At 40.1% G+C, this 12,357-nt stretch overlaps 1 protein-coding gene across 2 annotated transcripts in view; it reads left to right on the top strand.

The window, feature by feature from the left end:
- The window catches only part of AKAP13 (A-kinase anchoring protein 13), a 188,671-nt gene that overhangs the window by 145,065 nt on the left and 31,249 nt on the right, over positions 1–12,357 (top strand). For both annotated transcript variants that reach the window (XM_053954396.1, XM_053954395.1), the window contains 4 exons: positions 1,105–1,282; positions 1,856–1,964; positions 9,896–9,938; positions 11,109–11,214. In XM_053954396.1, the coding sequence (XP_053810371.1) occupies positions 1,105–1,282; positions 1,856–1,964; positions 9,896–9,938; positions 11,109–11,214 (436 nt within the window). The remainder of the gene's footprint in view (positions 1–1,104; positions 1,283–1,855; positions 1,965–9,895; positions 9,939–11,108; positions 11,215–12,357) is intronic.

The raw sequence follows: 12,357 nt of genomic DNA, 5'->3' as shown, positions 1-12,357 counted from the left end.
CTGTAGTATGTTTTCTTTTTCGTGTGTTTACATGTCAGCTTGTTCATCACAGACATCCTGATTAGCCTTGGGTTGGGATATAAATCCAGGCTAGGGCTGGGACTTAGTGTGTATCAAATCAAAGATTAACAATGGATCTGTGCTTGTGTCCTGGGAGGGGAATCTGCAAAGCTTCACCCAGTGAGCCCACACTGGCATTTCAGCAGGTTTGTTGATGCTTGGGCACGAGCAGCAAGAGGGTCAGAAGCAGAATGTTAGGGCAAGATTTATCAGATTAAATAGTCCCATGTGAGAGAAGGTATGTTTTGTATAGGTGAGAGGAGAGTGTATTAGTGTTTTTCTGTGGGGGTCACTTGTCTATCAGCACCTGTCTCTACAGAATTTGGCCAGATGTTTTATTTATAACAGTTTTGCAAGCAGAAGTTTAGTATTTTATCTAGCTTTGAGTTATTGCCCTAGCTCCTAGCTAGCTCCCTCAGTAGATGATAAAATAAAATTGGGTGATGGAAACAGCATTTATTGAATTTAAAAACAAAACCACAGCATGGGTAAAAAAACAAACCAGCTTTGGCAGAATAAATGACATTATCAGTGCCAAAACTGTACAGCGTCAAGATTTAAAATAGATTCAGAGGATGTGGCTGCAGAGATGAGTGTTACAGCAGCTGATGTGGCTACTGGGAGGGGTGTTGGTCCAGGACAGGCAGCACCATGCTATGCATGGTTTGATTTGGGGGGCTTTATTCCAGGGGAGAGCCTAATAAAAAGCTAGCAAAGAGAATATGTGGAAATGCCAAAATCTTTAGAAGGGGTGTTTTTGGATTTTCCTGTGCACCACTCAAAAAGAGTAAAAAAGACAGTAGGAAAGGCAATTGACCAGGAGTTTCAATGGTTGTTCAAGCAATGAACAAACTTTTATGTCTCATTAGAAGCACAAAGATGTTGCTGTTTGCTCTGAAGAAAAAAGAACATTCTGAGGAGTAACACCTGCCTTTGCCTGCACACTTTAGTGCCTGCTCTGTTTCACGTTTGCAGGTGCTCTGTGCTGAAAGACACTGGTCCCTGAGAGTTTGGCAGCACCTGACCTCTGTGCTTTCCCTTTAGTTACAGCCTAGAAGGCCTTGCTGGAGACTCTGGTGAGAACAAGAAGCCCTCTACAAACCTGGAGGCTTCTTCTCTGAGCTCCAAAGACCTCAGGAGGAGTCCACTTGCCAGCAACCAGTCCCTGGTCCTGCTTGCTGAGGAGCTCGAGCAAGGAGAAATCAGAGACTACAACCACCAGGTAAAGCTGTCCAGCTGCTGCTGTTGGATGTCTAGGAAATGCTGCATCAACATTTTGGAAGTCATTTTCCCAAATGACAATCTGACAAAGGCTTCCACCTTACATGTACATACACATAATATTAAAAATCTTCTGTCTTTGACATGGAGGAATCTCCAGCTATTTTAAATTTTCTACTTCGTTCTTTGGGGCAGCACAACACTTGTGTCTTCTCTTGCTTAGAGGAATGGCATTTTTGGGGAACAAGCTGCTAAGCATCAGATTTTTTTTTTTCATGTTGAACCACAGCCTAGTTCTGCTGAGGGGTTGGAGTCACAACAGCAATTTCCATGAGAGAGAGTTTTAACAGTATCTGGTTTTTAATGTCTTACAAGAAAATCAAGCACACGTAGTCTCTCTGTTGCATAATTAGTTGTCTGACTCTTAAAAGATGAAACAGAATGTTGCATTTAACCTATGCACTGTTTCACTGTTTCAAAGTGAGATTTGCAATAAATATGAGCCCTGAACTGGGATCTGAAGCTGGGATGGTTCTGACATTCTTGACATACTCAGTGTGGTTCTGTTCTGCAGGTGCATCAGACGTCACAGCCACAAGGATTTAACTTCTGTTCTTCTGCTGTTTCATCTCCACTGACCAAATCCATGTCTCTAATGTCAATTAGCAAACCAGTGCTCGACAGTGAGTAATCCAGTTTTCCCTTATCCACTCTGTCATCTGTATAATTGAGTATATCTTGCTTCCTTCCCAAGGCAAAATGTGCTACTGCCCGCTCATGCTTCCTTTATTACATGAAGTACACGTTTCACTGCTGCATGGAATTGTGGGTGGAGAGGCAGAACTCATTCAGTTGAGTTCTGTTCTTCCCAGTGTATCCCTGCTGTTTTCTTTCTGTTAGGTTTCCTTTGTGTGGGTTGCCTTTTTCTTTCTAAATTAGACTTCTGGTATGAAAACTATGATTTATTGAGTTCTTTAACTAAAAAAAAAAAAAAAAATCTCATTTTTCATCCTTTCACCTTTCAGAATTTCTTCCTTTGATGTCAGGTAAATTCCACTTGAAGCCTTACCTCCCTACATCCTGACTTTTTTAAAGCTAATATGTGGAAACTTGAGAATCCATGTCTTGATCTCCTTGGGGGAGTTTGTTGCTATTCATTTTGAGTTAAATATTTTGGAGCAGTTGAGTGTATTTTATTGAGTCTCATTCCTGAAGAAAATAATAAAAGATGCTTCTATAAAATTTTCCAGTTTAACTTAATTGAAGCGATAACAAGCACTTAATTTTGCAACTTGGCTGAATTGATTCTTTCAGCTGAAAAAGTCATTCAAAAGACTGCAGCTGGATGTGCTTTGGATGTATTACACGTGTTTTCATTTTATTAATTGCCAGCTAGAAACCCTATTGACATTTTTGCTCTTGTCAATTAGTGATGGTGTCTGATCTTTCCTCTTTATTAACGTGATTCTCCCTTGCAAAGCACAACAAGGTGCTTTAAGAAAGGTGTTTTATTCATGGAGGAGGCTTGCTGGAGGAAGCTCACAGGGATTGTGCTTTGTAGGAGATGATTTTAAATTCTTCACCATGATAATTCCATGAATAATAAGGACATGGCCTAATGGATGTGTCCCCCAGCAGCAGTAACCAAAACGGGGCAGCTCTGTCCTGTGAAGAGACCAGATCCTACCCTGTGTGGTGGCACTGCCTCTTCCCTCCTTGGGCTGAAGGTCTTCATTGTTGTTTTTTGAGGCAACCAATTTCTTGGCATTGCACCAAGCCTCTGACCAAACACCAAAACTTGGCTGGCTCTCCAAAAATGAGCTATTGGTGGCTGAGGGAGCCTGGATGGCCAAGGCTGTTAAAGTGTTCTGTGGCCTGGTATTAAAAATGCCAAGGAGGCTTGATTATCTTCTTCTAGAACAGCCTCACCATCCTGGTCCCTGGAGAAGGAAGGAAAAGAGAAGATGTAGTAACCTCTCCAGAGGGGCTGTGGGCAAAGTAGAAGGGTTAGTCTTCTGCTTTGAGGCAGATGTCTGTGAGTTTGGGACACTGAATGTAAACATTATTAACATTCCTCTAGGCTTTATTTTCTCGGTCATTAATTTGTGACATTTTTATAGGAAGGTGGTTTTTGAAAATCAGAGCATTTGAGGGGTTGATGTGAGCATCGAAAAGGAATAATCACTTGGAAAATTTAGTGCATGGATTTTTTTTTCCCAATCCTGACACCTTCCTGACTACAGAAACTTCAGTAAATCATCCAGAGAAGCTTGTGGCTGCCCCATCCCTGGAACTGTCCAAGGCCAGGTTGGATGAGGCTTGGGGTAACCTGCTCGACTGGAAGGTGTCCCTGCCCATGGCAGAGGCCTGGGACTGGATGAGTTTTAAGGTCCCTTCCAAGCCAAACCATTCTTTTATTCTGCTTCATTCTTCCCCTTTGAAAGAGGGACAGTGATGTTTGAATTGTGACTGTAGGACATTTTGGTGCCTCTTAAAAGGAGGTCTTGGTGTATAAACTCCTTTGTGTCACATGTCCCTTGATGTTCATGTTTTTCCAGCAGGACACTTAAGAGTTATGCAAGAATTATATGAATTCTAGGACAAATTCAGTTCTTTATTCCACTTGCATAATTTTGTGGTAGGTGTTAAAAAAAAAAAAGACCCTCTGATCCCTGCAAATGTGTCTGAATGGGAAGAAAGCAACATGCTGTGCTCAAGAACTTGCAAAAGTAAATCCAGATTAATAAACATATGGAGGGTTTTCTATTATTTTTACTGTTTATTGTCATATGTGCTGAGGCAGGAGCAATTTCCAAGACCAAGCTCCTAGCCCACACTCCATCTGATGTGTCAGATGTTCCAAGAGCTGATGTGGCCATTCACAATGTTAATCCTTCAGCATTTTATAGAGGGAGGTCACAAGAGCTGTTGGCTGGAGTGCTCGGAAGAATGCTTTTAGGGTTGGAATAGCAAATTTCCAGTGTGCAGCAGTGTTATAAAGCCAGGAATTGCTATAAATAAAACCACTGAAATGGAAGTTGAACTGTGCTGGCAAAGGTGGTTCAATTTACAGTAAAGTATTATTGTTCATCTTGACTTTTAGTCTAAATAGACAGTAGACTATGGAAGAAAAAGCCATGTTGCCTAATTGTGTTCTTCAGGCCTGGAACACTAGAACAACTCCTTCAACAGGCAGTCTAAACAAAACTAATTCATGGGTCTTCCTAAAAATTCTTCAATTTAAATGCCTTTACTGTGCACATTTTAGTCAAATTGCCTGTAGACAATTGGCATTTGTGACTAATGGCTGGAGGAAATGTTCAGGGGAGTTTGTCTGCATTGCTTTCCTAACATTGGCTATTCCTTGGACAGTGTTTTTATATTCTGAATTCAGTTTTGATGTATGATACCAGCCATGCAAAAAACTCTCATTGTACGTGGCTGACAGGACATGTTTTATTCAAAGAGAGAAATAATTGCTTTGTTTTTCTCTTGGAAGATTAGTACTGATAAAGTCTTTAGCCTGTTTTCTCTGTCCTGCAAGTGAATTGATGTATCCATGGAATGACTTAAAGTACCTGAATACCTGTGCTGGAGATGTTTCATGTAGGTGCTTAAGTAGGATCTTTAGGTCAGACCTGTCCCAGGGACAGGAGTTTCTCAGCCCTGTCCCAGTCACCTTTCCTGAGGACACACAGATGTACCATGTGAGCAGTGGGTGTCCAGCAACCAGCTCACAGCTCAGAGGATGTGCTTGTATGAAGAGCAGGTTTGGGAAATAGGGCCTTTGGGAATCCAGTTTCAGTGAAGAATGGCTAGCTGGCTCCTAATTCTCTTTTCAGAGATCATGTACGTACAAAGAATTGTTGGAAAGCTGCTGCTATGCAAGGGCTGCTCTTAAAAAGAAATGGTGGGATATTTGATGTCGCAGGCTGATTGCTGAGTTTGGCACTGTGTTTGGTAGGCATCTTCCAGCCAAGGGCAGAAGAGGGTGTAGTGGGGCTTTTCTCATGTTTAGGCAGTTTCTTTAAAACAAGGACCCTTAAATTTTAGAATAAGGCAGAAGAGATGCTTGTTTTTTCTGTTGTACTGTGGAAGAAGAGAAGGGAAGTTAAAACATCTCTGTTTTAATGCTGGAAGTTTATCAACATTGTTGATTTTTTTTAGACATAGAAGTGGCAAGAATCTGCCAGGGTAGATAAAGTCAACACTTCAGATGAATTGTCCCTGCTAATATTTGGTAGCTTTGGTGTGTCATTTAACTGCAGAAAACACCTTCAAACACATAGCTTGAGTTGTTCTCGTTTGACTCCATGACAGTTCTTTCACTGAAGGTGATGCCCTTTGTCCAGAGATCCATTTTGTTGTTGGTATACTGTTTGGAAAGATACCTGCCTATAATTCTTCACTAAGAATCCTATAAAAAATGTCAACAAAAATAGGGAAAGACTGGAGCCTCAAGCTGTGAATGCAGTAAGACCTGTGCCCTCTGAGACCTGCACCCTCTGGAATTTGCACATTCTCAGTTCTTTATTTCTTGTCCCTTTCTGGAGCCAGCTGCTTTGCAGACTTTTCCTTTGCTTTGCTTTTAGTTTGCTTTGGCTGCTTTCCTCTCCTTTTTATTATTAAATGCATTTTCAAGCATGCTCTAATGTCTGCTGTTAACCCACTTCTCAGCCCAGGGCCGGACTCGACCATCGAGACGAATCTCCTTCTCCTTCAGCATCTCTCCACTCATTCCTAAGTCTAAAACTCTCTTTTCTATTGGCTCTTCTTCCAGTGATGAGGAGGAGGAGTTGGATAGTAAGTAATCATTCTCTGTGCAATGCAGCCATAATGGGTGGAAACACAGGGAAATCTGTTTTTCTGCTTCAGACACTGGAATTTCACCTTGCAAACATTGAACTACCCTTTCCATTGCATGATGTCTAATAGCATTATCTTGGTCCTGTATCTGAATACTAACTAATGGCAGAATTAAAAGGATTATTATCTAAAGAATCTTCTACATCAGCACCATCACATCTTACACTGGTTAGTTTTAGTCTGTATCCATGTGGCAGATATCATCACCTGCCACTCTGAGCAGCAAAATGATCTTTACCTTTTTACTAAAACTGCCTTGAGCTTGTTGCAAGCTATAGAGTTAGCAGAAGAGGTACATCCTTGCCCTCCACAGGTGACAGTGAGTGCACTGCTCAGTGAAAGAGAAGTGGACAGAAGCCCTGATTATTAAATTCTGAAAATCTTCACAGCAACTTCACAGTTCCCCCACTAAGCAAAAAGCACAAATTGCAGTCAAAGACCTTAAGTCCTCAAGGTGTTCATACCTAGATCCCAATATTGTTATCAAAACAGTTCTGTGGGAAACAGGTGAGAGTTCTCTGGCAGCTTTTTCTTTCTCCTGCAAACTCCATTGCTAAAAGAAGCCCAACTAAGGCAGAAGATTGAATTAAAGTTATTTAGACTCCTCTTGTTTTTTAAAATGGGCTTACCAAAGATTATTCAAAATGCTTCCTATTTCTTAAGCATGTTTTATTAGACTGTTGAAATAAACCAGACACATTCCTTGTGTCCTTACTGGGATGGGGGAAATTGCTTTCCAGTCCAATAGATTTTGATTGCTTCCTGAGTTTAAAACAATTTCCACACCATCCACATTGTACATATCTAAATTCTCCTCCTTTCCATTCCTAGTCTTCACTGTGGGTTTATCCTTTCCTTCAGCAAAGGCCTGTGCCCAGGTGTGGGATATTACCACTTCCATATTTAAGCTCCTTCCTTGTTGCTCTTTTTCTTCTGCTTTTAACAAAACTCACAGTTCATGGTCCCCACAATGTGAACTGCAAAGACACAGCTGTGCATTCATGTGATGCCCCACAGTAAGAAATAGCCTTAGGTAAACTTTTTGGTGGAGTTCATTTGTTTGTTTGGTGAGTTTTGTTCTTTTAAGCTTTTGGGTTATTTTATTATTATTTATTTTTGGTTTTTTGTTTTAAGCATCCAATACCTGATATTCATGTTAGGGTATGACAGTTTTAGAGGATATTTATGGTAGCCAGTATTTATCTTCTCTCCCTCAACAGTGCTCCTGTTAACAATGATCATTTAAGATATTGTCAGATATTGTCTCAAACAATGATATTGTTTTCTTTACATATTTAAGGGTACTGTGGTGTCTTTATAAAGGTTGATTTAGCCACAGCTTCTTCTGAGACTGCTTTGGCTATGGGCATTTTTCATGGAGTAATCCTAGACCAGTTTGTTTTTTTCACATATTTAGGGTTCATTTGTCATAAGAGGATGGATATGTGAACACTGAGATTGCAAGTGCATTTCAGTTACCAGTCCTCAACCTTTCCATTCCTGCTTTTTCTTCAGAAAATGGAGAATTAGTTGAAATTTGTCTGGTTATATATTTAAGACATGGATTTCAGATGGCTGGACAATTATTATGAAGCCTTTGGATTTCTTGACCCACAGAAGTTTGATTACTGAGAGCATTAAGGCATTGCAAGCTGGTTTCAACATCTTAGTCCAGTCACTGCTTTCTGCAAAATGAATCTTGATTAATTATTTCAAGTCCGGCTACCATATGAACTAATTTTTGTGTGCAAACAGCAGCAAATTTTGGCTGCTAGCCCAGGTTCATTGGACATAGATAGGAGTTATGGCTTTTGAAACAAAAACTTAATTTTTTTGTGAGTTCTGAAGTCAGATTTCAGTTTTGTTCCTGGGCATGACAGGGAGCAAAAACATTATAAAAATAAGCTTTCCTTCCCCTGTTCTGCTTCAGAAACAAACCAGAAGGTGAGAAGATGTGTCTTTTACTATGCTCATCTTCCTGGGGTTTACATCTTGCAGTAGTATTGATCATGTGATGTTATATTATAATCTAAAATATGAAATCATAAACAGACCTTAATTCTTCACTGGACCCATTTTGCCTGCCAGCACCAAGAATCCCCCATTTTTAAGATGAAACAACTATTGAAGTAAAAGATAAATGATACATAATTGTAGTTCTCATGCAGTGTATTTTCTCAAGGTAGTGAAAAACAGTCACAAATATCAAATTACTTCAGCTCTTGGTTCTGTGTTTGTTCACATTTCTGTTATTAACTGCAAAGAAACAAAAAGATTTGTGAAATACTTAAATCCAGTCAAACTGATAAATCTTCTAAAAAAAGGAAATACTAAGGAGGTCTAACCCAAATTAAAAGCAAACCAGAAGTGAAATGGGAACCAGAGTTACTGGAGCTATACCAAGGATTTGGGAGTCTGTAAATTAATTATGTGATCCTAGTAGGCACTTTGGTAGTTTTATATTATGAAAATATAGTATCACATATATAATTAATAAATATAATATAAAAATATAATATTGGAAATTGAATAGTAGACTTCATTTCATACATGCTACAGTATTACTATCTTTGGTGTATTTGGGATAAATCATTAATGAGGTGTAAGATTTTGCAAGGGAAATATTAACACAGCTCTCCAAGCAGGGTTTAGGTAACAGGGTATGCTTGTATTTTAGTTTCTCAATATGAAGAAATGATATTTCTGTTTGAGACTCTGTTGGCACTTGAATCAGTGGCTAAAAAATCTGTATTTAAAGCCTAGTATTGTATGCTCAGTTTTTCCTGAGTCTTACTGCTTTTGGATAAAGGGCCATTTTTGCCTCTAATGGCAAGTAGCTCTTCTGCATTCACCCTTAGCACTATGAGAAGTTGAGCCAAAATACTGTTTTTCATGCAGTATATATGCAGAAGCCTAGTAAGGTGAGAGTCATGCTGTTTCTTGAACTTCAGATAGGACTGCAAACATTGCTTATATAAAGGGGTTTTTTTTTGAGTCTTGGCAAGCCCAGTCACCTCAGAGAGAGCCCTCTGTCCTGGATCATTTCATCCTGATTTTTCAGTGCTCTTCAATGGTGCTGGTAAATGGTGTCAGCTCCCAGATGTGCTCCAAATGCATTGTGCAAGCAGGTTTCTTGTGTAGAGAGAGTTGGTGCCACTGGCAAGGCTTCAGCTTCGTGTTGAAATTCAGCCTTTCCTCAAGCAGTGTTTCGTGACCAAGCCCCAGGCTGGTAACGTTTTGTGGAAAACAGAATAAGGCTTCCCTTGTTTCCCTTACTCTTTATGAAGTGCCTTAAGATTTTGATGGGAAAATGAACTACAGTTTTATCAAGGAGAAAAGTTTTATACATGAAACCCGGATGTACTGTACAATAGATCCTTTCTAGTGGAGTATAAATAAAAGCATTGTGTCAGAATGATTCTCATTTATATTTATTGTCATTGAATTGGCAGTTCTGATTCAGCCACCCTGATTTACCAGCAAGTTTAACAGTTGCATGGTCTTTACTTAATAGAAGAGTGATAAAAATACTAAACAGGCTTTCACCTCAGCATCTAATTTGAGAGCAGCTAAGGATATAGGGAACAGGCTTTATCCCGGGCACGTGAAATCTGTTCTAAACACCCACTTCTGGAAAACATTTCCTTTTCCTCTTGAACCATCCCAATATGCAAACCATGTTTTTTGGAATCAGTGGGCTAAGGTTGCAGTCTAACCTGTCTCCCCCTGCCCCTCCCATCTTTTGCAGGTGCGCAGTCCTTTGGCAGCTCCATGGGCTCCTCAGTGCAGAGGTACAGTATTGCAGTATCCTGGGGACACCCTGCCTCTTCTGGGGGGACTCCTGCAGTGGGCTCTGCCCTGGGCACCCCAAAGCCTTCCTGGCACCAGGGCACTTCAGCTGAAATCAGAAGTTGTGAAAATCAGTCCCGTGTCTCTAAAGGCTGAAGAATGTTTTAGATCACAGGATATGAAAGTCTAAGTCTCATCTGTTAACAAGGCTCTGTTTATTCATAGCTAATAACATCGGATTATGCATTAACAATTTGTTTGTTGATTATGCATTATTGCAGGGTATTGGTTTACCCTGAGTTATATTTTACACTAAAAGTAGTTCTTTCTGCCTGTGGCTAATTCTCTCTCTACAACAAAGGCCAAAACAATTGTGTTTTTGTATGTTACTTTCCATCCTTGTAAGTTGCACAGAGGAGACAATCTTCCTGGTGGCTTTCAAGGTGCTTCCCTGGAGGAAGGTCGTTTGTGGCACTGGGTGTCTGGTTTCTGTGCCACTGACAACTTTGGCTTTGTTTTATGACAGGGAGGCTCTTCACCTCTGCTCTCTTCTGTCTTCTCCTCCTTGATTTAATTAGCATTTGTGTTCTGCTTTTGGTTTGTGTTGTACTCAATTTTGACAGACTATGTCATTTAATGCAATAATTGTTTCCTTATTCCTCTATCATAGGTGAAAAAGTCATAAGCTTGTGCATGTAAAGGCTGGCAAAAATTACCTGGGATCCTAAAAATTCCTAAATTAATACACATAACCATTGTGGTTTATTACTTAATATTGGTATTCTCATTTCTCATGGGAGGCTTTGCAGACAGTGTGGTTTCTGTTAGAGACATTCACTGCCTTTTCAGAGTTCATAGATGCCTTTCTCTGTGAGGAAATGGTTCTTTACAGCATTAATGGTTCCTGGTTATTTGACAAGGGGAGCAGCAGAGGGTGCTATGGCATGGCCTGCTTCAAAACAGATATGAGGATTCCTTGAAATGTATCTCAATATGAGTGGATTGGCATTTTGCCTTCACTTTTCCTTCTCTGGTAAAACACCATAAAGCACCTAGACTGTAAATGCATTTGTCCTTTAAAAAGAATCTATCAATTTAATAGCTGCTTTGGAAAGGAGAAAAAACAATAAAAGCAACTTTTCTTTTTTTTTTTTTTTTTTTTTTAATTTTAGCATATCTGAAGAGAGCAGCAGTGTCTCCGCTGGTAAAGGTGTAACAAAAGTCAGCCGCACCTTCAGCTACCTCAGGAATAAAATGTCCAGCAGCAAGAAGAGCAAAGTAAGTGCTTCTTGTGATTTGTGGAATGCCCACAGGCAGCAGAGAGGAGTTCTGTATTTAGGTCTTTGCCTGACTTTCTTTTAATTGCTTTCTTTTACTTCCTTCCTTTTTGTTTTGTTTTGTTAAAAGGGCAGGAGTGTCTGTGGGGTGATAGGGACTGGCTTCATGGGAAATCTTAGCACCCCAAAACTGAGCCCAAGGACAACTGTATGAGGCTCAGTAAGGCCAAGTGCTGGGTCCTAGATCTGGGTTACAGTGACAATGCTGGGTGAACAGTTGGACTGGATAATCTTAAAGGTCTCTTCCAGCCTTTATGATTCTATGTTTTCACTCATTTCCCCAGAGAGAATAAATTTTTGCCCTGGTATGAGTTAGGGCTTTGTAGTAATTAATGAGTCTAATTTCCACAGAACCTGAGAACCTTTAATGAAACAAGGACAGGAGCTGTAAGAAGGGACTGCCTGCCTAAGGCTTCATTGTCTTTTCATCTTTTTTTTTTACTTTTGCCACGAAGTTCCTGTGCACTGCAGGAGAAGTTGCTCAAACAGTGACTTTTAGTGATGGTGAATATTTATATTTTTCCCTTTTTTCCATCCTTGAAACCCTGGAGTTTAATTTGCTGAAAGTTAATACCTGCTCAACAGCTGAATTTCCTGGGAACAGTATTGATTACAGAAATAATTACATTAGTGCTAAACACTTCACACAAACAGGCTGTTGTTGCTTTAGATTGTCCCTTGAAGTTTAATATATGATTGGGGATTTTCTTGGCTAGGTTGGATTTTTTTGCTTGAATCTCACCTCGATTCATCTGTCTGACAGAAGCTCAGAGCACTCTCCTGTCTCGTTAGGTGATGTGTAGTTAATGTGTTGGTAAATACTGTGGGAAGGCCCTTGAGAGGTGTGATGACACACAGATTCTTGTTATGGCAGCTTTAGGACAATGCTCTTCCTTGCTGCAAACTGCAGTGTTGAAAAAGTAAATCTGTTTACATAGAAACCTCTGTGCAAACACCAGTGAGAAGTTCAGGAGCATTTTGCACAGACTATGAGTGAGAATGGAAGTTCATTAAGTGGTTCTTGCACTTAATGTGAGTAATCTCTAAAGCAAGAACTGGAGAGAGAGGTAAGAGATCTGGCTGG

The sequence above is a fragment of the Vidua chalybeata genome, chromosome 13 (assembly GCF_026979565.1).
Source record: "Vidua chalybeata isolate OUT-0048 chromosome 13, bVidCha1 merged haplotype, whole genome shotgun sequence".
Lineage (NCBI taxonomy): Eukaryota > Metazoa > Chordata > Aves > Passeriformes > Viduidae > Vidua > Vidua chalybeata.
Note: the sequence above shows the minus strand (reverse complement) of the source record. Positions and strands in the feature narration are given on the sequence as shown.